This window comes from Chrysochloris asiatica, unplaced genomic scaffold, assembly GCF_000296735.1.
Source record: "Chrysochloris asiatica unplaced genomic scaffold, ChrAsi1.0 scaffold00053, whole genome shotgun sequence".
NCBI lineage: Eukaryota > Metazoa > Chordata > Mammalia > Afrosoricida > Chrysochloridae > Chrysochloris > Chrysochloris asiatica.
Window position 1 is genome coordinate 10,232,727 of NW_006408571.1, and position 26,076 is coordinate 10,258,802.

The following is a 26,076-nucleotide window of genomic DNA, read 5'->3' on the forward strand; positions in this document are numbered from 1 at the left end:
CATATGCCCTTTCTTCTTATCAGCTGGATGCTTCACTTTCCACTCTAGTCCTCTGTGGCTATGTCACTGACTCTGGGCCCAAGAATCCCCAGGTCTTGCCACACTGCTGGCCAACCAGGTCTCCACCCGGGTTCACAGGAGTCTATTGAACGCTGTAGGGCTTAGCTAGCCACTTCATTATTGTTTTTCCCTCACTTCCCATTATGGGTGATGTGTGTGGTCGCCAATCAGCATATCCTACCTTTATTTTGCTGTATATCTGTATTTATGTCTATTATATATGAATTTAGGAGTGGAATTGCTGATTAGTAGGATATGTGCATATATTCAGTTTTAGTAAATTCTGCGAGTTTCCAAAGTGGTTGTATTTTACACCCCCATCAGCATTGTGAGGTTCCATTTGATTGACATTTTTCCAATACTTGGAATAATCTATCTTTTCATTTTTACCCATTCTTGTAAATATATTGTAACCAGGATATCATTGAGCTTATGTCCCTGATGAATCAATAGGTTGAGTAACTTTTCATGTTTATTGGTCATTTAGATAGTCTCCTTTGTGTGGTGCCTATTCAAGCCTTTTGCTTAGTTTTTAAGTGTTTCATGTTGGTAAGTAGGAGATCTTCATATATTATGGACACAAGTCCTTTGTTGGTTTTATAATTATGAATATTTTTTTCCATTCTTTAGCTTCACTTTTCACTTTCTTAATTATGTCTTTTATTAAACATTTTTTAATTTTAATGTAGTCCAGTTTATCAGTCTTTTTCTTAATGCTAGTGTTTTTTGTGTTTAAGAAACACTGCCCATTCTGAAATCATATTGATGTTCTCTGATGTGATTGTCTGTAAGCTTTCACTTTTAGATCTGCAGTTGACCGGGAGTGAATCTTTTGAGTTTGGCTTACAGAAGGTTCACGATGCAGTTGTTTCCCATAGGAATCTCCATCGGGTGCAGTGGTTGTTAAGATCATCCTTTTCTCAGTGCTCTGCAGTAGGCTCTTTGTCAGAAATCACGTATTCATACGTGTGTCTGGACTCATGCGGACTCATTGTGCCAGTATCACACTGCCTTAATTAGTATAGAATGATGACATAGTGACCCTCAATAGCAAGAGATTCTTTCTTAACTGCCCACTCAACCTAATTACATCATCATCATCATCATAATCATAATAATAATAATAATAATGCTCTACTGTTCCGTAGCAAAATCACCATTCTGATAGGCCAAACACTCAGCCCACCAAACCCACTCCCATTGAGTCAATCCCAACTCATAATGAGCCCACAGGACAGAGGAGAACTTCTCTTTAGGCTTTCTGAGACTGAAATCTGTCCAGGCACAGACAGCCTCATCATTCTCCCATGGAGCCACTGGTGGGTTTGAATTGCCAACCTTGCAGATAGCTGCTCATTGATTAACCCACTGTACCACTAGGGATCCATGTTCAGCCCACAGGCATGTTTAATTGATAATTTAAATTTGATGTCTAGAAATCAAGATATATCCCCCACAAAAAATAATTCTCTTGATTTTTGAAAATGAAGCTTCTTGAAAAATTGGAAAATCTAGCAATAGTGAAGATTCATATAGGCCTTAAGCTTGCAGGAAACCCTGTCTCAGTGAAAATAGAAATCACACTAAGTGCTTAACTGAATTCTTAACTCTTTTTTTTTAAAAAGGAAAACGTTTTATTGTGAAGGTTTGCAGAGCAGATCATCAGTTTTACATTCAACACATATACTTTGCTTCATTCCATGGTTGCAAATCCCTTCCATGTACCAGTAACAGCATTTACTTCTATTCACTTTAACTATTGTATTCCTCTCTGTATCTCCCACTACCCCATCTTTCCTCTGCTGACTTATCTCATGTTGTATATTTCTTGACCTGTTAACATGTGTCTACACTCTAGTCCATGAATAATTTTCTCTCCCCCCCACCAACCATCATAGATTGTTTCTTTGACCAAGAAACCCTTTTATTAAACTTTTTACAACATTGGTTTCATAGTGTTTGTACTTTTGTGATTAACTAATTTCATTCAACATAATGCTCTCTAGGTTCAACCTACGTGTTGTGAGGTGTCTCACAGATTCATCATTATTCTTCAACAGTTTGTAGTATTCCACTATTTGGATGTGCCAAAGTTTGTTTAGCCATCTTCTCTGTTGATGGGCATTTAAGCTGTCTCTATCTTTTTGATGCATCTCTTAAAGACAGCATATTGCAGGATCCTGTTTTCATATCCATTCTGTTCTTAATGTCTCTTGATTGGTACATTTAATCCATTTACATTTAGTGTAATTATCAATAGATATGAGTGGCACTAGAGGATAAGCACTCAACTGCAAGGCTGGTTTGAACCACAAGGTCGGCAGTTCAAACTCACCGGCTACTCCTCAGAAACTCTTTACAGTGTCGCTATGAATCGGAACTGACTCAACGTCACATGACAGCAACAATATGAATTGATCGTTGTCATTTTTCTATATGTTTTTTGCATGGTGCTGCTGGATTCTTTTTTCCATATAATTTTTTATGCTGAGTTCATTTTGTTTATGGGTTTTCTTTTCATTTCTTTTGTGTTAATGTTTTCAATATCTGTTTGTTTTGTTTTTTAATTTTGATGTGGAGGTGTTGTCTTTTTCTTTGAGGTTACCTTATAACTTATTATTTTTTTTCCCCTGCTTAAAACACTCTCTTTATCTTGAAATCTACCTTCTTTGCCATTTGTATGTTCTGTATCTGTACTATTTCCTCTTTTTGCTATGTAGTTGACTTCATTATACATTGAGATCTCTGGTTCCCTGTTTTCAGTCTTGCAGATTTGTTTAACTTTAAATACTTCCATATCTGCCCCTCTTGTACACAGGGCAACTCAGACATTGGCTACCTAAAATGAGGGGGTGATAAAGGCACGAAGTGACTGGCTTATCAAGGTTTCAAGGGGGAGCTTAGTTTAATAGTGTGTGAGGAAAGAAAGAGACCCTAGTGAATAGTTTTCATCTTGTCTAGATGGGTCTGGTAAAAAGAGATGGGGGTAAGATTCTTATGACTCAGTAGTGAGTAATTGCTATCATGACTGGTTGCGACTGTCACAATTGTAAAGGTAGATGTTTTGTAATAAAAATGGGAGAGCGGTTAATCTTACAGTCCAGAATCAAAGGACCCTAGGATCATCGAGGGAGAAGAGCACAAGCGGAATGAGAGGCCTTATCCAGAGAAGCAGCGACACCAGAGGTGGAGGCAGAGATGGGGACATGGAGAGAGGGAGCAGCTGAGGACTCTAGATTCATAGGAAGTGAGGGACTAAGAGATGGCGGCCAGGAGGCAGACTTGCAGAATATGCCCTTTGGTGGTGTAAAGTATATATGCATGAGTGTTTAAAAAAAAAAAAACTAAAGTGAATAGAGAGAAACACTGTTAACTGATGGTACATGAAGGGGATTATAATTGTTGTAATGAAACAAGGTGTATGATTTGTTGAATGTAAAACTGATGATCTGCCCTGTAAACTTTTACTCAATCCAGAATAAAACCCTTAAATAGATTATATATATATCTGGATTACGTTCTGGGTGGTGTCTGTATGATAATCTCAGCTTATTGTTTGCTGTTGTTGGTTTTTAGTCCAAAGAACACCTTTCAGCAATTTTTGTAAGGTAGGTCTAGTCATTACAAATTCTATTTATTTCTGTATATCAGGAAATGTCCTGATTTCACCATCATAGTTGAGGTTCAGCTTTGCTGAGTATGTGATTCTTGATTGGAATTTTTTTCTTCCAGTGTTTTGTATATGTCATTCCATTGCCATCTTGCCTGCATGGTTTCTACTGAGAAATCAGCGCTTAGTCTCATTGGTTCTCCTTTGTAGGTAACTTTTCGATTTTCCCAAGCTGCTCTCAGGATTCTTTCCTTTTCTTGAATTTTGGAAAGTTTGATTATGGTATGTCTTAGAGATTTTCTTTTTAGATCTATCCTGTTTGTGGTCTGTTCAGCTTCTTATATTCTTATCTCCTTATCTTTCTTGATGTTAGGGAAGTTTTCTTCTAACAGCTCTTTGACAATTTTCAGTGTGCATGTCTCTTCCTACTTTAGAATTCCGATAAGTTGTTCGTCTTCATGGTGTCCCACATAGCTTTCCTCAGATTTTTTTCAATCTTTTTTCTGATTGTTCTAATAGCAAACTAGTATTGAGAGGTTTCTCTTCAAGTTCACTAATTCGAACTTCCATTGCTTTGCATTTACTCCTTTGCTCTATCAATGTATTATCCATTTTTGAGATCTTAGTTTTAATCTTCTGTATTTCTAATTGCAGGTTTTATATTGTTTCAAATTTTGCAATTTGTCTGTTTGTTCTTGTAGTGTTTCCCTGAATTCTTCTAGCGTTTTTATTTTGCTTTCCTTGCTTTCCTCAATCTTTCAGTCAATCCTTTGAAGGTACCTAATTTGCAGTCTTTTGAATTTTTTTCAGTTAGTTCCATTTGAATGAGCCATTCTCTCTCAATTAATTATATGAGCTAAAATTGTCAGTTGTCTCCAGGGCATTCTGGGGTTGTTGTGTTTGTAAAATCAGACAGTGCAGTTGTTGGATCCAGAGGAGAGAAATCTCTGGGGGGCTCCTACAATTCAAGATGGCCTCAGTGTTATCTGTGTTCAGGGTCCTCAAACTGCAAGCAGTTCTTGGAAGCCCTTGATGGAGTTGGTTTTAGTGTCTGTCAGGACCACTGGGAAGCTGGGGGCAGAGTGACTGATTAAATGCTGGTCTTGTGGTTCTGCGGATTTTGTTGGTCAGGAGTCAAGCCCACCAAAGCGGCACACCAAAGCAGTGGAGTCAGCCCCCATCTCACACTGCCATGGCTCCCAACCACATGGCTCCAAACTCCCAGAGAGCAGGGTCTTGTGCTGGGATTGAATGAGGGCAGGCGCTGGCCACACCTCTGTTCATCAGGGAAATGTGGGGAGAAGAAGAAATTGAACCTTTCCTGTTGCCCTCTCAGATCTGTTCTGCCAGGCCTCCTTCCACCACCAAAGCTGCTCACAAGAGGAGGGAGCCTTGTCTGGCCAGCCTTTCATCAGTCTCCTTCTCTCACCATCCCTGCTCGGCCTCTCCTCTCAGCAAGCACTCCATCCACCTCTCTAGCTTTTCTTTTAAAGTTCAGAGTGCCAGAATTTTCATTTGTTTCTGTTGTATTTGGTCTCTCGTATCATTGTTTTAGAGGGTCCATGTAGTGTATCTGCCTAGTCTGCCATTTTAGCAGAAGTCCCTTACCTCTCTTAAAAAAAAGATGTAACTTGTGTTGGTACAATGCTGTGAGCCTCGTGCAGTTTGGAGAACACTGGTCAAGTATTAGTCAGAAGTTTGGGCCCGTACTGCTTACCCCAATAGTCCCACAACTGGAAACATTTTCCAGGGAAATAATTTTTAAATTATTTACATGGAGGTGTTTGTTGTTTCACATACAACATTGGGAAACTGTTGACAAAAATGTAATTGGAGAATGCTTAAGTGATTTATGGAATAGATAATTGGAAGATTATGTAGCTATCGAAACAGTAAGTGTGGGAATCAGATGATAAGGAGTGCTAATTATCTAACAGTGAGGGGGGAAATGATGGAAAATTTTATATACACTGATTGCAACTACTTAAAATTGTGGGAGAAAAAATCTGAAAGGAAATGTATTAAAATGTGCTACTTATGTTGGTATTTGATTAATTCCTTTATTTTACAGACAGCTGTAATGTGTTAACTAATGCTTCTACGTCTGTGTTGTGTTCAAATTAATCATCAGCAAATGATATCCCCCGGTGATTTCACCACTGCAGCCTTCTTGTCCTCAGATAATCCAGTGTTCAGTCTATGGCTTGCTCAGACCCAAAGAGATCAGTATTGTTTATTATCTTCTATTAAAGCAAAACCTGTTGCCATTAAAGCACTAAGATGTTGAGGCTCTGTGTCATGGACGAAAATCCTACATGATGGCCCCACTCAGGATGGCTAGCCAAGGACCCTGAGGGCCAAAGGAAATGACCTCCTTATGTCCCGGGTTCATTGGTTTTTGCGAACTCACTGGTGGGCTACCTCTGTATAATTTTCTTTGGTCTTATTATTCATTCTATGCTTCTAACTCCAGTAATTGTAGCTTCTGAGAAAATGGTTTCTTATGTGCCTCTGTTAATGTCTCCACTGTGTTGGCAGTGCATAGGGTCCTGGGAACAAATCTCTCTGAGGAACAAACTCTGGCCACCTGGCAAGCATGTCCAAACTGTTCTTTATCAAATTATTCAGTTATGTTTGATACTAACTTAATACATGAGCCCTGGATACCCATGGACAAATATTAAAACAAAAACCCTTTCTAAAGCAGAGGCCGTAAAAGTTCCAAAGGCAGGTTTGCTGGGATTCCGCAAAGAGGCTCTGGAGACAATCCGCCCAAGGAATTCACTCAAAGTAGATTGTCGAATTCAAGAGTATTGTTCAAGGAATAATAGTGACAACCACCTCAAATCGTCCCCAGGTGTAAACCGTTAACCCAGAGGTCCTTCTTCCTCCAGAAAGCCTAAGCCAGGTAGCTGAAACAACTTGACTCTCTTCAGACCTTTTAAATCCTTTTTCACCTTTATCAATTCGAGATTAAGTGCTATAGGTATGTTAATTAGCCTTGAGAAACCTCGAGTCACTGCCTTAGGATTTGAGCCAAAAAAGTAATTTATAACAGTTTTCTTGAATTTTTGGAAAATTAAGGATGTTAGATTATTAAGATAATTTGCGATGTATATTGTAGAATTTGTTCCTGTAAATCATTGTGTCCTGTTTTGAACGATTAATCACATTTCATTTCTGTACCCTGTCTTAATAATCCCCTTCTTCCTTTGTGTAAAATCCCTCCCTGAAATAAAAGACGGATGTGCATTACTGCCTGCAGGGCCATGATACCTGCAATCCATGGTCTGCCTGCCAGTCTTGCATCCAAAAAAAAAACTGTTGCCATTGAGGCACTCCAATCAATGGCAACCCCGCGTGTGTCAGAGAAAACTGCTCTCCATAGAGTTTTCAGTTGCTGTAAATTTATGGCATGGAGAGCATGATGTTGGCATGACCACTATATCTGCTCTTAAATTGTTATTATTAATAATCTGGTTTATTGAAATTAGCTAATTAGCATGTCAGGAGGCCTGGTGTGGCAATGTGAGATAATGCCCTGGCTTGCAAAGTTGGTTTGAACTGCAAGGTTGGCGGTTCAAACTTACCAGCCGCACCTTGGAAATACTATACAGGGTTTCTATGAGTCTGAACCGATGACGTCACTTAACAACAGTAGTTAATATGTCAAGTACTTAGAATCATTTCCTCACTCCGTTACTCCCAGGCAGTTTCCCTTCGCCTCCTTTCATTTACACACTTCTGTCTCACTTCCAGGCGGTTAGCAGAGGCATTTCATATCAGCGAGGATTCTGACCCTTTTAATATACGTTCTTCGGGCTCCAAATTCAGTGATAGTTTGAAAGAAGACGCCAGGTATGTCACTTGTTACCTGCTTCCTCAGTGTGCCATAAGAGCATGTTTGGTCCCTCTTTCTGTGGTTAAGCCAGTTACAATGTTTATTTGTTGTAAAAGACTATGAGATGTTTATTAAAATCTCATAATTTCTTTAAATTGTCCCCTTGAAGACCTGAACTTGGGGTGTCTGTGGGTGGGTGCATGCGAGGTGGGCCCCTGTGGTAGAGTCTGACCCTCTGAGGCTAGAATGAGGCTCTCTAAGCCTCTTCCCGCCTCTGTCCTCAGATCTCACAGTCACATCAGTCCTTGCTAGGGAGCAGGAACAGTTCTTAGTTTTCTCCCGTGGCTGTTTCTCATTTTGTCTGACAGCTCCTGCCTCTGCCTGTTGTCTGCACTTTACCTCAGGGGGTCGGGGGGAGAAGGGGTTCCCAGAAGAACAGGAACTGATGACATTAACTGTGGCAATATCTCATTTCAGGAAGGACTTAAAGTTTGTCAGTGATGTTGAGAAGGAAATGGAAGCCCTTGTGGAGACCGTGAATAAGGTTGAAGTCAAAACATCAAAGTAGACATGTCTCTAAGGCCAGCTTGATAGAGAATCAAGTCCCAGACACTGTCAGCCTAAAGTAGTTGTAGGAAGAAGTCACAGCATCCTCAAGGATCCTTTTCTTTCTCCAGAGCCCAGCTATTCTAATATTACAGCCATGTGAACCTGTCCTGATTCAGTCATTACAGAAAGATAGCTGTGATCAAATGAAATGGAAATAAAAACCCTAGCTCAGTGCCCAGGGTCACATGAAGAAATTCTGGGGAGGGGGCTTAACGTGATAATTGAGTGACTGTGGGGTACTTTGGAAGATAGCCTTTAGGGTTGTTGTGAAAGGCGGATGCTCAGGCTCTGTATCGCCCCAAAGGTAGCCATTAGGTAAAGATAAACAATACGAGTAGAGCTAAATAAAGCGCAGCAAGAAAGGCTGCCTCAGAGAACAAGGTCCCTGTCCCTGGAAACTGCACGGGTGTGAGGGACAGGTGACAAGCTCTAGTTCAGCCAACGCTGCCAGCCCTTCACTCGAGGCCTGTCAGTGTGGGCAGGGCGTGATGATGATGGGTTTTCCTCCCCCATTCCCTACCCCTCCCTTCCGCCCTTCTTCCCCACATCCCACCAAAATACTAACATGAAGGGGGTCAAATGGAAGGTGCGATTCTCTCCTGAATAGGCATCCTGAGCTTGTGTGTCTATACCTACATATTCAGACGTTTACTTGAGAATGTACTTTTAGAGGAAATGAGGGATTTATCTTTATTTTGTTTACTTTATAGTCAGGTACTTAAGTTTCAGTCACTTGCCCTTTGTCCCTAGCCCTGCCTAGCTGCTCTGTGGCTCACAGAGTAGGTGAAGGAAGTACATCAGCCCTCATCCTCTGACTCCCACCTAGGTCGGCCTGCTCACAGTCCCTGAAGCTGTGGGCCTGGAGACCTCAGCCGTCCCTATGGACCAGGCTGTTCTGGGGGGTGTGGTAAGGAGCACTGTTAGCGTTTTCTGTTGTCAGGGTGATTTTATCAGCCTTCTCGTCCCTCAATACAGGGAAAGAATATTAAGAAAAGCCACTGCTTCCCGCCCATGAACAGAGACCACCGCCGGATCATCCACGACCTAGCCCAAGTTTACGGCCTGGAGAGCGTGAGCTATGACAGTGAACCCAAGCGCAACGTCGTGGTCACTGCAGTCAGGTGGGTTGCTGCTGCATCACAGGAGAAACTCCTCAGCAGGCAGCCAGGACCCAAAGCAGGGTCTGTCAGTGGCCAAATTCCTTACTCCCCACTCCTGCTTTGAGGAACAGGTGGACTGACAGCCATTCCAGATGATTCACAGGTTTGAACCAGAGAACAAAGCTACCTGCTCGGTCCCTAGGATTGTTGTTAAGTGCCGTCAAGTTGGTTTTGACCCATAGCAACCCTGTATAGGGTTTCCAAAGAGCAGCTTCTGTTGGAACTGCCAACTTTGTGGTTCAAACCAACCTTGCAGTCACTCAGTGCTTTATCCCACAGCACCACACCAGGTTTCCCAGTCCCCCGTGTTGTTGTTGTTATGTGCCGTCGAGTTGGTTCTGACCCATAGTGACCCTGTACAGGGTTTCCAAGGCTGTAAATACTTATAGGAGCAGAAAGTCTCATCTTTCTCCCGCGGAGCTGCTGGTAGTTTTGAATTGCTGATTTTGAGATTAGCAGCCTGACTCGTAACCACTACGCTACCAGAGCTTCTTATACCTAGGGTAGACACAGCTAAAATGCACAAGCCCTCACGTCATCCAAGATCCGTGTCCCATTCTGGAACAGCATTTCCCTAGGCAAACAGCAGACCTGAGGGGCTGGGCTGGGAGCCTCCCTGTTACTTCTGCCTCCTTTGCTTCTGTCTCTTGTTTTTCCTCTGACTGCTCCTTGACCCTTTCCTCCGGCAGGATGGGAATAGCAAGAATGCTGGACTCTGCCCTGAGGCCTAAACTGTGATCAGTGTTTTGCCATTAGGGGAAACAGGCAGTATTGTGAGCCAGGAGGGGCTAGAGGATCCAGGATGACTGTCAGGACCTGGGAAAGTAGTAGGAAGAATGTCCCAGTGAAACAGACTGGAATGTGCAAAGACAGAAGCCAGAATGGGCCGAGCAGAGGTGGGTGGGGAAGGCAGGGTTTGAATGATGGTGGCCATGTCTGAGAGGAAACACGTTCTGTCATCAGTGCTCAGCAACATCACTGTGCCAGAGCCATACACTGTCTACCTGTCTGCCTCTCTCTGCAAGTGACTCTCACTTTACGACATTTTTGTATTTTGACTTTTATCAGAGGGAGATCCATTTGTCCTCCAACTTCTCTGACAAGTGTCCTTGAAAGGGAAATGCAGTCACGACCGCCACCACCAATTCCTCATCATAGACAACAGACAGACAAGTAAGAATTCGTCCACTGCTCTCCAAAGGGCTCTGACTGTTCTGAAAAGCCAGCAGGGCCACAGCTCTCCTGGGCTGCTCCAGCCGCTGCCGCCCTCCTCAGAAGGCTGGCCCTGGAGTGCTGTGGTCAGTAGCCAGATAGATCAGCTTTGACAGATACGTTGAACACGCTTTTTTTCTGGGCAGAGAGGTCCTAAGTTTGACATTTGAAATGCCCACATTCCCTCTGTAGGGAACATTCACTGAACCAAATGTCCCGTAGTGGTGTGGATAGTGACCCTGGGAAGTGGGTTCACTCTGCCATCCCAGCTAATTTAGTTATTCTGAAGATGGAATTGGGGTTGGGTGGGAGTTAGCAGTGAAGGAGAGTACTTTCTTGTCTTGTCTGCTTCTGTGTGGTCTGAATCATTTACAACAAGAAGCATTTATGATTTAAAGAAAAAAGAAACCCAAGCAGGTGTTTTCTCAGGAGCCAAGGAGGTAGACGGAGGTAGCTAGGAGGCAGCAGTGCCGAAATTCCTCTGAAAGTAGAAGTACCTACTCCTGCTGTGGTTCTCCATACTAAAACTCTGCCTCCTGAACAAAATTTCTGGAAGAGTGGTTAGGGCGGTTTACAACTTCACCATAATGGTTGTGGCGATAGGTGTTCCACTGGGACAGGGACAGCTGGGTATTGCCCGTGGTGTGACCTCAGCAAGCGTGTGCGGGGCATGTAGCTCCCAGGAGCAGCCCTGTCCACTTCTGGGAAGCAGATGCCCCGGATCCTAGTCAGCATGTGTATGAGCCACATGGGCAGTGCCACACCAACTCTCACAGCAGAGCCCAGCATCACGTCATGGGTGTGTTTATGCCATACTTAGTGTCTTTTTTTGTCTGCTTGCTTTTATTTTTATATAAAACTACTAGTAGACATTTTTAGATTAGAAAGAGTAGTAATTACTGTGGCCCTTTCACCAAATTTCAACATTATCAACTCATATTTGCCCCAGGATCTTATCAAGAATCAAAAACGGTAAATCACCAGATCCTTAACTCTGTGAAGAACTGTATCTGTTTTGCCCAAAGAAGAAAAGATTGATCATTCTTTGTTTGCTTTTCAGGAATTCTGGGAGCAGTAATTTACAGAAAATAGCCAAGGAAGCAGTAATTGACTACTTTGACGTCCAGGACTAAGGAGATCAAGACACACTTAGATCAAAGAGTGATTAGGGGTAGTGGAACAGATCAATCCTGCTTGTCCCTCCCTACCAGGTGGGATCACAGCCTCACACACTGTCTTGTATGCTACAGCCAAAGCATGAGCGCTCAGCACTTCCCTTGTCCTCTGTTCCTGTCTACAGAAAGGGCTTCAATGTAGCCAACTCTTGGACTGTGTGGCCACTAGTTATTCAGTCATGTATTTGAAAAGGTTCCTCATTTCATCACTGTGGTTACTTCCAGGACTGGGGAACATGGGACTTCATTTGGACAGACCAGAATTTTACCTGAGACTGGCTTGATGACACTTGGTCATTGCCTGAGTTTGCTCACTTGCTCATTCTCCTGAAAATGCCTGCAACATCACATGCACCTTGCTTTCTTAACCAAAATAGATCTCAGCCTTTGGAAAGACACAAGTGGGTTTCTCAGTCTGAAATACCAAATATGGAGTCTGTGCAACATACCTGAAATCACACATGTTGTTTTAAACAGAGCTCTCTTATCTAAGTCTTTTGCCAAAAACGCTCATCAGTCCATTTAGCTGAACGTGAGAAATTCCCAATACCTTCAGCTAGGAGAGGGGAGAAATAGGTCAATTTACCGAATTCCTTTTTCTTGAGTCCCTAGCACATCACTGAACCTGTCTGGTGATAGTCTTTTATCCATCCACCATAAATGGTAGAGGACATAGAACAAGCGTTTTCCTCTGCCAGGTTCACTCAGTGGTCTGTGAACTGACTTGCGTAGCCCTAGTTCCCCTTCTCTGGTAGGGAGACAGTCTCAGGTTGATCAAGCTGGCTGGTCTTACTTTATTGCAACTGTTTAGCAGGCATATTGGCTCTCCCTGTCTCTGGACTTCTGCGGTAATAATATTCAGAAAAATGAGTAGACAGTCTAGGAATTATGCCCAGTGGTCCACTAGAGAAGCATTCTTAAAGCTCTTTTGAGGCAGGTCCATCAACTATTACATTAGTTTGACCTTCTTTACATTCGTACCCCTTCAGCATGGAGGCCAGACTTCCAGCAGCTTCCTCCTGCTCTTGAACAAGCCATGAGCCCCAGATCATCAGAACATTTGAGAAGCGGCATCATGAAGCCAGATACTTAATTTTCTTAGGAAGAGCAGGGCCACCCTTTGGTCCTCACCAGACAATCCTCTTCAAAAGACCTCAGGTACAGCAGCAGGAACAGGTGACTTAAGGGAAGAGACAGACAACTACACAACTGCTTATCTGGACCTGGTTAGTGCAGGGTCCCATTGTTCCCTAACACAACAGGAAGTCCATGAGCATCTGTCATCGCCCCAGTGCTGGATCCAGTGAGTGGAGTACGTGAGGGCATCTGGGATTCAGCAGGAAACCAGCTTCAGAGTCTAGGTCTGCCATGTAACACCTAGCTATTTGGTAGAGTGGAGGTATCACCAACTTCACCAGGGTGGTTGTGAACATTAAATGAGAAAACAAATGAGATGCCTGACCCATCATAGGTGCTGAAAGTTTATAAAAATACTTGATATCTGGAAAATACCTAAGCATCTTCTTTCTCCATGATCCTAGGCAAGTTAAAGGTTATGAATGCTGAACAGGCTTCTGGTGGATGCTGTCATGCGTCACCCCTGCCAGCCTTGTGTAATTTACAGAAAATAGCCAAGGAAGCAGTAATTGACTACTTTGACGTGGGAAGCAGATGGGCTTGTTTTCTAAACCAGTGGAGACTACACATCTGAACAGATATTTTCCATGGACTGTGATTGGTCTGGCACAAGTGGTTTTTGATCTGTCAATTAAGATGAAGAACCATAAGAGAACTTTGTATAAAGTTATTGTAGGAATGAATAGGTTTGTTCTCTTGATTAAGAGAAGAACATGGGTGGGAAAGGAACTGGAGGAAGCATTTGAGCCATCTTGTGATCGTAGGACTGCCAAGCCTCCTTCAAAGGTAAGCAACATGAGACAAGCTCTGGGGTGTGGTGTCTGGTGGGTTTAAGGATAGGTTAGTTGTCCAGAGTAGACCAACTACTGGAGATGTAGGTGATGAAGCTGGAGAAGTAGACACCAAGTCATCTGATGGAGAGCCACAGGGAGTCACCATAGGATCTGAAGTAGAGATTTGTTCCTTTTAAGTGACATCCAGTTGGGACTCATAGTGACCCAAGGTAGGTGGGGCTGGTGAGTTTGAACCATTGACCTTGCAATCCAGTGTTTATCCTACAGTGCCGTATCACGACTCAACAAAGTCTTTGTTACTATTCCAACTCTGCCACTGTAGCACAAAAGAAGCCATAAATAATATACAAATGAATGAGCATGGCTGTGTTCCAATAACACTATGGGCACTGAGGTAAGAGTGTCACATAATTTTTCATGTCACAAGATATTATTTTTATTTTTTTCAACCATTTTTAAATGAAACTTCGTAGTAGCTTGTGGGTCATTCAAAAACATGGCAGGCTGAAATTGGCCAATGGACCATAGTTTGCTGACCCTTATTCCAGAGCTTACCAGCGGTTCCTCAGAAACCCTATACAGGTTCACTATGAGTCAGAACCAACTCGAGGCACTTAAAAATAATTCCAGAGCAGCCCCTCAGGCAGAAGTGTGAAAAAGAGACTGGAGCTAACCAGAGGCAGGAGGTGGCAGGAGTGGTCCAGGAGAGGAAGAGGCTGTGAGGATTGGCACTGGGAAGAGGAAAGATGTAGGAGATTTTGAAGAAGTAAGCAGGAGAGCTGACCTTCTTGGAGCAACAAGATAATCTCAGCTGCTGCTTAAGGGTTTGGTGGATTCTCCACTGGGAAGACAAGAGCTTGGACTCAAGGGAAATGGACTCTTATCCAGCAGGAGCCCCTTTATGGGGCCAGAGCTGTCTAGAGACCAAGTTCTCATCTCAGTTTCCCTCTGGCAGGTGTGGCCCCTCTTAGCAGTGGTGCCAGCCTGGCATGAGGTGTAGGACTATGGATGAAAGTCCTTCCTGGTCACAGTCTATGAAGCAGCTTTGGGTTTTGTCCTGGAAGGGGTGGGACAGGCCAGAGGACAGATCAGGGGAGGGAAAATTTAGGGAGGTTGTAGGTTTAGGGGAGTCGTGCAAATTACAGCCTTTTCAATTTGTGCCTGACAGGAGAACCTGCCAGTATGCCTCTTCTAAAATGAGGAATGACCTCCAGGCTAGGCCAGAGCTTCATCTTGCTCACTAGACCCTCAAACATCCCCCACCCATCCTCTACAGACCCTCAGCACAAGTGTCCTATACCATCTTCCATGGCTTTCTAGAATCCTCTAAGCCCATTCAGCCTGAAAAGGATGCTTCCCTGTGCTCACATGGGCAGTGTGTGCCAGACCAGGATCAGAATCCAGACTTGGATTTCCCAACCTTGAGCCATTCTACAGGACAAGGGTGCCAAGTCCTCAGGAAAAGGTGAGATGTCTTCTGATCTCAAACAGAACTCAGTCTGAGGCCTCAGCCCCAGCCCTGTGAAGTCTTTTCATAATGCCCAGCTTCTGGGATTCTAGGAGGTAACATGGTGCCAGGAGCCCCAACTGGGATACTTGGATTCACTGTCAGCCCTGGAAAGTTTGCTTACAGTATGCCGCCCAAGACTGAGCCTCTGAGGCCAGTGGGTAACAGTGAGGCTAGGTCGAGAGTTTCTCAGTGTCACAGCATCTCAGTCCTCCCACTCCAGGACTCAGTCTCAAGGGATAGCTCTTAGGGGGAAGGGACAATTGTGAAGCTGCTCTACCAAAGGGTCTACCTGGGCTGTCCCTCCATACCACAGCTGCTCCCCATGCTAAACCTGGCATGGGCTGAGGGAGTCACCATAGGCCACAAGTTGCCAAGAACCCTTCCTGATAGTGGATAATTGCAATTGCATGTAATATGCATCAAGCACTATGCCGGTCTCTTCTACTCCTAAGGGCCCCGTACCATGAAGTATGTATTATTCTCCCCATTTTATCAATGGGCAAAGAGGGAGGTTGAAGGAATCAGGTCACTCAATGAGCAACTGAAGAGCTGACGTTCCTGCTAGGACAGAATCCAAAACCTGTGTCCTCACCAGTACATGGAACAGGGCCAGTGCTCAGAGCTCATCCTGGGGTTCCCAAGGCAGGGGAGCCCAGCATGTCAGAACAACTAGGAAAGAAGCCTATGTTTTGTGCCAATTTTGGAAACACCAGCAGTGTTCATTTTTGACTACAACAGCCCCTGGGGTTAATCTGGATCACAGAACCAGGAAATTGGTATATACAAGGGCCTTCAAAAAACCCTTTCATCTTCGAATTTCATTTTTCTGTGAGCTTTTTAAACCCCCCTCATAACATGGACATAAACAAGATAGCTTGGAAAAACCATAATCGAGTTAACTGTTGCAGAAAGAGAAAATCCTAGTGAACTTCCCTCATCACTGTTGTCCCTTTTTACCTCCCTGCCTCCCGATTTTGAGGTCCCTGTGGGACATTCAGGAGTGGTGGATGGCCATTGTCAGGTCCAACTCAGTGCCCCTGTATAGGGTTTCTGAAAAGCGGCTGGTGGTTTGATCCACTGACCTTGTAGTTAGCAGTCAGTTTCTAATACTACAGTGTTACACCAGGATCCATCGTGCAGCCTTGGAAACCCTGTAGAGGGTCGCAATGAGTTGGAACGGACTCCACAGCACATCACCACCACCACCACCATGTTACCAAGCATGATGTCTCCAGGGACTGGTCCCTTCCTGATAATATGTCTGAAGTTTGAGAGATGAAGTCTGGCCATCCTGGTTTCTAAGGAGCGTTCTGACGTGCTCGGGAGAAAGATGAGACTTTCTGGTCCTATAAAGCTTTACAGCCTCAGAAACTATACAGGGTAGCTGTGAGAACCAATTCCATGGCACTTAACCATATACCTGTTGCATCAGGAGAAAACATCGAGTGTCGTCAAGTCAGTTCTGACCGTTGGACCCTGTATAGTGTTCCAAGGAGCCGATGGTGAGCTTGAACCGCCAACGTTGTTGATCAAAGTGACCTTGTAGTCCAGCACATTAACCCTCAACAGGGTTAACCACACCAGGTCTCCATCTGGATAAAATAAACACTAACAAAACAGACACAGCTGTTGTTCACTTGGAGCTTACAGCCCAGTTATGGGAGACAGGACAGTAAACACACACAGTAAAAACATGTCTGATGGCATTGTAAAAGAGGTGTAGTGGGGGTGTGTTTGTGGGGGAGGTATTTTTTTTTCCTTCCATCTCTTTTTTTTTTTTAGTTTTTATTGTGTTGTAAATTATGTGTTTGTTTACATGGGTGAACATTACATTCATCCTATCATATTTCATTGCAATGATCACAATCCCCTGCGTGCATCATCAAACAACCAAAGGATACACCTCACACACCTACCCCCTGGCCACCAACCCACAGCCCCTCTCCCTTCCAGAATCCCCAGCCGCTCCTTTTGTCCACGTCATCGTCTCTGTCTCCATCCCTAGCATTGCTGCCTCCTCGGACAGGGTCTCACACTTCACTTTTCTCCCTTGATGTTTCCAGGGATCTCCACTCCTGGACTGCAAAATCAGCCACTCTCCTTTTGTTACCAAACATTTACATTTACCTTTCCAACACTCACTGTCAGATCTGATACCAATCATTCCCTATTGAACCATAGGAGTCCTTTCCCCCTCACCTTTTATCAACCTCATCTAGACAGCTTGGAAACAATTCAGTGGAGATACTACCTTTCCCTGTATCCTGTGGAGCTAGGTTCCCTATTGAAAGTTTGTAAGCCAGTCACTTCTTGCCTTTGTAGTCCCCCCATTTTGGGTAGCCAATGTCTTAAGTTCCCCCTCCCTGTTGATCCTGTGTATCAAGGGGGTGAGAATGACCTATCAATGTAGAGATTTGTCCGCTCTTTTGTCATACTGCATCCACAAGCACAGGGCAAGTTCATCCACTTGCAGTGGGTTACTCTTTCTTTCTTTCCTTTTTTTTTTTTTTTGTTCCTCTTCTTTCTTCCTCTAGTCATGTTCTGATCATCCAGCCATTGATGAGAGGTCAAATGGATACGATCTGCAAGTGTGGGTGTTCTTGTGCATCTCCCCTCACTTCATATCAGCTGGATGCTTCATACTCCATTCTAGTCTTCTGGGGCCATGTCCCTGCCCCTGGGCCCAGGAGTTCCAAATCTCATCATATTGCTGGTTAACCAGGTCTCAATCCAGGTTAACAGGAGTCTATTGAATGTGGTGGGACTTAGTTCACACCTTCATTGCTGTTTTTCCCCCACTTCCCCTTATTGGTGACCAATGTGGTCAGCAGCAAGACCACATGCCTGCTCATGTATTTCACTTGAGTCTCAGTCTTGGAAGGGGGTTTGCCTTGAGGGGACCTGACCACTTGCCTTGATGGCTCCCTGGGGAACAACTTGCTTGTTCTTATAGTAGTCAGTTGGACTGCTGTTACTGTTTTGTTTTTGTTTTTTTTGTTTTTTCCTGCTGGTCTTTCTTTCAAGAAGTATCTTCTGTTCTTCTAGCTGCTGCAGACTGGTCTGCTTGTCCTTTCAAGTGGAAATGTCCCACCTCAGAAGATTCTGGATAGGGATCAGGATTCCACCTATGTTCTTGTGCAATGCAAAGGCTCTGCCGGCAGCCTCCTTCACTGGGCAAGTTATAGCCCCATTTTAGGTATTCCAACTAGTTATCCTGGTGTGGTACTGTGGGTTCATGCACCTGACTGCAAAGCCATTTGAATTGTAAGGTTGGCGGCTCAAGCTCACCAGCTGCTCCTCAGAAACCCTGTACAGGGTCGCTATGGGTCAGAATCGACTCAACGGCACTTAACAATAACAACGAAAATCAGTTATAGGCTGAAGAAGGACTTACAAGCTTTCCCTGGTGATGTTTCAGGTCATTCCTCTCTCTCCGCTTCAAGTATCTATTTTACAATAGTAGGCAAGGGAAACCAAGATTCAAAACACAGCCAAGCATCTTAACATCATTTCTGTGGGGGAGGTCTTACACACAATAGTCAATGCCTTAAGGTGACATTCAAGCAAAGACTTGAAGAGAGTTCGCCAGGCAGAGTGACTGGTTCATACCAAAGACATTGCAAAGATTCTGTGGTAAGAGCATGTCACGTGCATTGAAGGGACCACAAGGCCAGAGGAGCTCCAGGACAGTGAATGAAAGGGATCAGGAAGGTTTGGGGCAGAGAAGTGCACGATAAGATTAGATTTGGTTTTTAAAAGTCTCATTCTTGCTGCTGCATTGCAACTAGACTAAGGCTGAATTAGGGGCAAGAGGAGAGACGGGAAATCTGAGTGACAGTGGTGGGGGACATGTGGTTGGAGACTGGATACAAACATCTAGAGAATGTCAGTGGGGTGTGAGAGAAAGGAGGATTGACTTCAGAGTGTTTGGCCTGAGCAGTTGGGAACCTGGCTTTGTTGTTACTGAGATAAGAATGCATGCCAGGTGGAGCAAGCTTGGAAAGGAAAATCTGTCCAGTAGGAGGTTTTACATCTGAGTCTGAAGTCTAGAGATGGGACTGGGCTGGGAGTTTAATTTGGGGAGCTGTTGATGTATTACAGTGATTGAAACCTGCTGAGATCATGTGTGGTGGTGGTGGTGGTGGGGACCCACTGCAGTACAATGCTGTCAGTGATAGAATAATATCCATACGCCTACACAGAAGACCAGATAGTATCACTGTTGTTCAACCACCAACCACTAAAGCCCGTGATGATGAAATTGAAGAATACCAATTTCTTCAGTCTGAAATTACAGGTGATTGGAATACAAAAGTTGTAAACAAAGGGGAAGGATCAGTAGCTGGAAAATATGGCTTTGGTGATGGAAATGATGCTGGAGATCATATGACAGAATTTTGTAAGACCAAGGACATGTTGCAAATACCTTTTTTAAGAGAGTGCAGTAGCTCCATACGACAAGTACTGGACTGTGAACCACAAGGTCCATGGTTCGAGCCTGCCAGCTGCTCTGTGGGAGAAAAATGAGGCTTTCAGCTCCTATAAAGATTTAAAGCCTCAGAAACCCTACAGAGCAGGGGTTGTTAAGTGCCATCGAGTCAGTTCTGACCTCTAGCGACTGTGTATAGGGTTCCCAAGGAGTGAGCTTGAACCACCAACCTTGCAGTTCAAACCAACTTTGCAGTCCACTGCATTAATCTATAGTGCCTCAGCAGGGGTGGGGAACATTTATTCTGCCAAAATTAATGTAACATCATTCACGGGTCATACAAAACTATTAACTTAAAAATTAGTCTGCCACATTTGGTCAAACATTAAATTAACTCACCCTTCATGGTGTGGTGCTACAGGTTAATGTGCTGGACTGCAAGGTCAGTTTGAACCACAAGGTTGGTAGTTCAAGTCCACCAGCCACTCTTCAGAAACCCTATACGGGGTCGTTATTGAGTCGGAACCAACTAAATGGCACTTAACAACAACACTGTGAGGACTGATGTAGTGCTGTGACATCAGCCCTGGACTGTAAACCACAAGGTCCCAAGAGCTAAGCAGACACTGAGCTGGGGTTTGGGAGGGAGCAGAATTCTGGAGGACCTCCCAGAAAAGGCAGCCCCCTCCCAGGTCAAAGACTGCAGGGCCAAGGGTTCAAGTGGGCCCCTCAACTGGCCTCCCTCAGGAATTCATGGTCTAACATCCCCTGACCTGGAACCAGAGGCCAGCGTGAGTGTGGGAGTGAGGGATGGGCAGAAATGCATTCTTGCCGGCTTTGGCAAGGCTGTTCCAAGGGCCTGTTTCCACCCCAGGTGAGAACTCCTCCTTATCAGCCCCTAGGCCCCTAGTCCACAAGCTGGCTGTATGCTTGGATGCACCTGGATGTGAGCTGTGTGTCTTCCCCCCTCAGTCTGTTCCCTATACCTATATGGTATATAAAGGAGTCCCTAAGTGGTGATGTGGAGTCCTGGTGTGGCACTGTGGGCTAATGCATCAGATTACAAAGTCGTTTGAACTGCAAGGCCGGTGATTCAAGCTCACCAGCTGCTCCTTGGAAACCCTATACAGGGTCGCTATGGGTAGGAATCGACTCAACGGCACTTAACAAGTGTTGCTGTGGGTTAAAGCGTTGGACTGTAAGGTCTGTTTGAACCACAAGGTCGGCAGTTCAAGTTCACCAGCCACTCTGGAAACCCTATACAGGGTCGCTATGAGTCAGAACTGACTCGACGACACTTAACAACAAGTGGCACAAACAGTTAAGCACTCTAAAGAAAGGTCGCTGATCAGAACCTATCCAGAGACACTTAGGAAGGAAGGCCTAGGGATCTTGCAAGAGGTCACAGCCTTGAAAACCCTATAGAACTCAGTTCTGCTCTGCACACATGGGGACACCATGAGTGAGAACTGACTCAGTGCCAACTGGTATAGTTATATACACCACCTGTCTATTAATTTGTCACACTGTGATGGCTTGCATATTGCCACAATGTTGAAAGCTATGTCACCGGTATTTCAAGTACCATCAGGTTCACCCCTAGTGGACTAAGCTAGACCAGGAAGAAAGACCTGCATGGACATCTACTTGTGAAAATTAGCCAATGAAGCCCTAGAGATCACAACAGAATACTAGCCGATATGATACAGGAAGACAAGCCCCCAAGGGTGGAAGGCACTCATACACAGTGCCCACACAATGGACTCAAGTCCATCAAAGACAATGAAACTGGTACAGGACCAGGCAATGGTCATTCTGCTGGGACTAGCTCTCCGTGAGTCAGACGACGTGATAACAGCTAACACAGCCACCACCAATCGACTAGGTACAATTCTTGCTTAGAGAATATATTTCACACTTTAAAAAACCAGTGAAAACTAGCCAAAGTCACATCGTTGGGTGTGGGGTTAATGCACAGGCTTGGAAGGCTGTCTACTCCTTACCTAGTCAGTCTCCTCAGGCCTCTGTTTTCTCATGGAGAGTGAGCATCCTGCTGAGGATCCTGTGAGAGGACAGGCAGTAGCACTGGGGGTGCGCACCATTACCAGCAGCAGTGGCAGAGCAGGCATTTGGAGGCAGAGTCTGCATTCTGAAGTGCCGCATTGTGAGTTGGCCACAGGCAGGAGCTGGGGTCAGGCCTGTTCTCAGATGAGTGCAGTCAAGGTCAGGCTGTGGTCCTGAGCAGCCATGGCCACCTCACACAAGGGAGCAGCTCTAAGGCCCAGTCTAACGTGGCTGCTCTCACCTCTTCCAGGGCCAGGACTCTATGAGGGAGGAGACCAAGGTGCTGCCTGTGGAGTCCCCTCCCTGGGAGGCCCTGACAGTGGGTGGGGGAGCAAGTTGGGCCAAACCTGAGGTTACCATACTGAGATGCCCTTGGCTTCTGCCAAACCCTAGAAGGGCCTGGCCTAAGGATGCAAGTCTTTCCTGACCCTTCCCCATTCTCCACTGCAGCCTCAACTAGGACAGGGGTCAGAACATGGGACTGTGGGACGTGGGAAGAAGTCTCCCCAGACACCAGTGAATCCTCACTCACTGTTGTTAAGTGCTGCTAAATTGGTTCTAAATCCAATTTAGGGTTTCCGAGGCTTTAAATCTTTGTGGGAACCAGAAGCCTCTTCTTTCTCCTATGGAGCAGCTAGCAGGCGTGAACCATGGACCTTGTGGTTCCTTGGGGAAACAGAACCAGCGGGGTGGTTGGAGGGGGAGGGTTCTGTCCATGTCACACAGTCAGTTTGTGCTCTGGAGAAGAGTTGTAGTTCCCACAGCTCACTCCACAGTCTGGCCTCCAGAACAGCAAGATGTGCCTACTGGGTTCAACTGAGTGGGGATGTGGCTGCTGAGGTGTGTGTGTTTGTGACAACAGAACAAAGAGCAGGGACCCACAAGGTGCCATGATGTCTGCCCCACCCCATCCTGACTGCTTCTATCCTTCTTCCCCTCCTCTAGAGATGACCTTTACCTCTGGCCCAAACCTTGGCCTCATCTCTCCCCTGGGCCTGGCCTCAGTCCAGTCCATCCCCCACCCCATCCCCACTTACTCCTCTGACCTCATCTTTTCCACTCTCCCCTACTTCCTTGTGTTCAGGCTTCTGACTATACTTTAAGCTGTCTGTTCCCTCAGCCAGTATGCTTTCGCCACACAGCTGACCTCTCACCCCTTCAGGGCTTTACTCAAAGTTGCCTTCTCTTATTCCCTTTCTGCCTTACCTGTTCGCACCCTCCCCACCCCCACCCCCACACACAATATGTATCAGGAACACACACTGTATCTTCAAGTGCACAGCATATTGGTTCCTTAGGAACTCCTGTGATTTTCTTGGTATCGTTGGCACTCAGCCAATGTCTGCTGACAGGATGAAAGGACAGGCTCAGTGGCCAGGGTTAAGACTCCTCTGAGTCTGGCACTGGATCAGAATGCTGCAGGGTGTCATGGGCTGTGGGCTTCCAGCAGGGCAGAGCCACAGGCCACTCTGCCACCAAGGCCACCTCCCAGGGATAGGAGGATGCCAGAGGCTAAAGTGGTCAGGGAAGGGCAGACAGGGAGGGGTAACCAGAACCTGAGGCCTATCCAGGCCTCACTCACTTGAGTGAGGCTTTCAGTCACACTGCCCTGGAGTGTCCACCCTCGCCATATTCACAGGGCCACTAAGGCTGGGACAGGGTCACCCAGGGAAGTCACATACATTGGCCTGGGTTCTTGTAGTTGTGAGCTCTTCTCTAGTCATTTCCAATCTGGTTCCATGGCTTCACTCCTCCCCCTGGAACTTTCTCAGTCCCCTCCCCTTCCTCAAACTGCCAGACATCCAATCTACCCCCGCCCCTGCCCCCACTTCTCAGGCTGTAGGGGTCTCCTTTTAAAAATATGATTCATACACAGACCAATAAATCACAATTAATGTTATAAAGAATGATCATCTAATAGACCCATAAACTCACCTCCAGCCCCAGAACTAGAAAATTATGACTAGTTTGCACCTACCCCTATGCTGGAATCCTGGTGTGGCGCTGTGGTGTGGCTAATGCGTCAGACTGCAAAGTCGTTTGAACTGCAAGGTTGGTGGTTCAAGCTTACCAGCTGCTCCTTGGAAACACTATACAGGGTGGCTATGGGTCGAAATCGACTCAGTGGCACTTAACAACTCCCAGGCTATTAGTCTGAACCACAATGCTCTGTCCCCATCCCTTCCTATCTCTAGCTCCCTGATGGAATCATCTTTTTTAAAAAACCATCTTATCACATACATGTGCATGCCCAAATAATATATTGCTTTTTTATTTGGTTTTCAGCAGTAAAGCCAGTGTTATAGTGTGTGCCATCTTCTGGAACTTGCTTTTTCTGACCCCAAAATGTTGCCGTGCTTTGACAGAGAGCTGTTGCGGCTTGTCCCTGTGCTGCAGTATGTGTGTGTACATCTGTCCCCTGTTGTGGTACTCCAGTGTCCTGCGGCTTGTCCCTGTGCTGCAGTGTGTGTGTGTGTACATCTGTCCCCTGTTGTGGTACTCCAGTGTCCTGCCAGCCTGTGTGGTCCCCTCCTTAGCCAACCCTCATGACCCGCCATCCCCATGCCTGACTCCTAGGCCGTGCTCCTGACCCTCCTGTCTATTGCATAGCTCTCTTCCACGCTCTGGATCATACAACATTCATAGTAACTCACGGTTACTGAGCACTAACTCTGTTTTAATCTCATTCAGTATTCACAGAAACACAAGGGGGTAGGTTATATTATTATTTCCATTTTACAGATAAGGAAGGTGAGGCCCAGACAGCTGAAGTACTTTACCCCAAACCACACTGCAAATCAGGGCCAGAAGAGATATAAACTGAAGCTGTGTGATCCTAGAGTTCATGCTCTTTAACCACGCCCTCCTGTCCCTCGTTGTCCACCAAGACAGCTCAACTCAACATAGCCACAATATCACACTTCATCATCTTCCTCTCCAAACCAATTTGTCACCTGTCCTCTGCTCTCAGTGGGCGCATCCCCACCTCAGGCCCAAGCCAGATACCATACTGGGAGTCATCCCTGCTCTGCTTCTTCCATCTCCCTCAGCCACTCCCACATGCAGCCCAGGCCAGGTCCTGCCAGTGTGACTTCACAGCCATTTGTTGAGTCCCTTCTCTCCACCTGGCCAGCTCTAACTTGGTCAGTGTCCTGCTGCTCCTTCTGGATGATGGCTCCAGCCTGTACAGGCAGCTCCCAAGGGCTTTGTACCTCTCTTCTCGCTATGTCCCCTACTTTCAGAAGAAAGTCCACGCTCCTCTACCCCTGTCCACTCAAACTGTAAAATGCTGCCCAGCCCCAGGAAGGACAATGTACTCGCGACTGCTCAGTCTCTTTCTCTAGGAAGCCAGCGCTGACCTCGATGCCTAGACCGTTCTCTTGAGTCCCACAACCTCCATGTACCCTGGTCACCACCACTTAGCTCCTTCCGCGTAGTCACCTAGCAATCCCCACTAGACTGGCAGAGCCTGCATACAGTTGTTGTTGTTAAGTACCATGGAGTTGGTTCCGACTCCTAGTAACCCTGCAAATCTTTATGGGAGCAGAAAGCCTCATTTTTCTCCAGTGGAACAGCTCATAGTTTCTAACTGCCTGCATACAGATGTTGTTGTTATTGTGAAGTGCCATCGAGTTGGTTCCAACCCATAGCGACCCTCTAGAGGGTTTCCAAGGAGCGACTGGTGAGCTTGAACCACCAACCTTGCAGTTCGAACTGGCTTTGCAGTCTAGCTCATGAACCCACAGCGCCACACCAGGACTCCCTGCATACAGTAGGTGCTCAGTAATCGTTGAAAAAGTGATGACAGGAAGCATGGGTGATGCTCTTTCTGAGTCCTGGAAAAAGGGATGGTGCCTGCCTGGCCCGGGGTCAGGGGATCCTGACTAGCCTACTCCCACCTAATCCTGGACTCCCAGGCAGCTCAAGGAAGGATTTCCCCATCTGCATCTTCTTTCCATTGCAACTCAGGTACACCCCCTAATGTGAGAGAGCTCAGAAACCAGGAAAAAGAAGAGGTACCCAACCCCCTTCCTACTCTCTACATGGGGCATTCTAAAAGGAAATGAAAATGTATTTGATGGGGGGAAGGGTGAAACAAAATCATAAATCTCAGTATAAAGCACAGCTGTGGTTCTGTAGGATCAGCACTGGACTGCAAACCACAGATCTGCAGACTAAACCCACCAGCTGTTCCTCGGAAACCCTGTACAGGGTCACTGAGTCAGAACGGGCTCGACGGCACTTCACAACACCACACATACAGACGCGAAGTAGATTCACAGCATATACGACTCTTGCCACTTGTCTTCAAGTCAGTTCTGACTCGTAGAGACCCTTTATAGGGTGTCCATGGCTGTCAATCTCTACAGGAGCAGAACACACATCTTTCAACCTCAGAACAGGTGGTGGATTTAAACTGCTGACCTTGTAGTTAGTAGCTCAGTGTGTAACCCACTACACTACCAGGGCTCCTT

The 26,076-nt window shown here is 45.6% G+C and overlaps 1 protein-coding gene across 1 annotated transcript in view; it reads left to right on the forward strand.

Moving 5' to 3' along the window:
* Nucleotides 1–11,803, forward strand: part of NFX1 (nuclear transcription factor, X-box binding 1) — a 77,854-nt gene extending 66,051 nt beyond the window's left edge. The window contains exons 20-24 of the mRNA XM_006863032.1: nt 7,430–7,528; nt 7,989–8,055; nt 9,096–9,241; nt 10,349–10,453; nt 11,553–11,803. Of these exons, the coding sequence (XP_006863094.1) occupies nt 7,430–7,528; nt 7,989–8,055; nt 9,096–9,241; nt 10,349–10,453; nt 11,553–11,625 (490 nt within the window). The 3' untranslated portion in view covers nt 11,626–11,803. The remainder of the gene's footprint in view (nt 1–7,429; nt 7,529–7,988; nt 8,056–9,095; nt 9,242–10,348; nt 10,454–11,552) is intronic.
* The last annotated feature ends 14,273 nt before the right edge of the window (nt 11,804–26,076 follow it).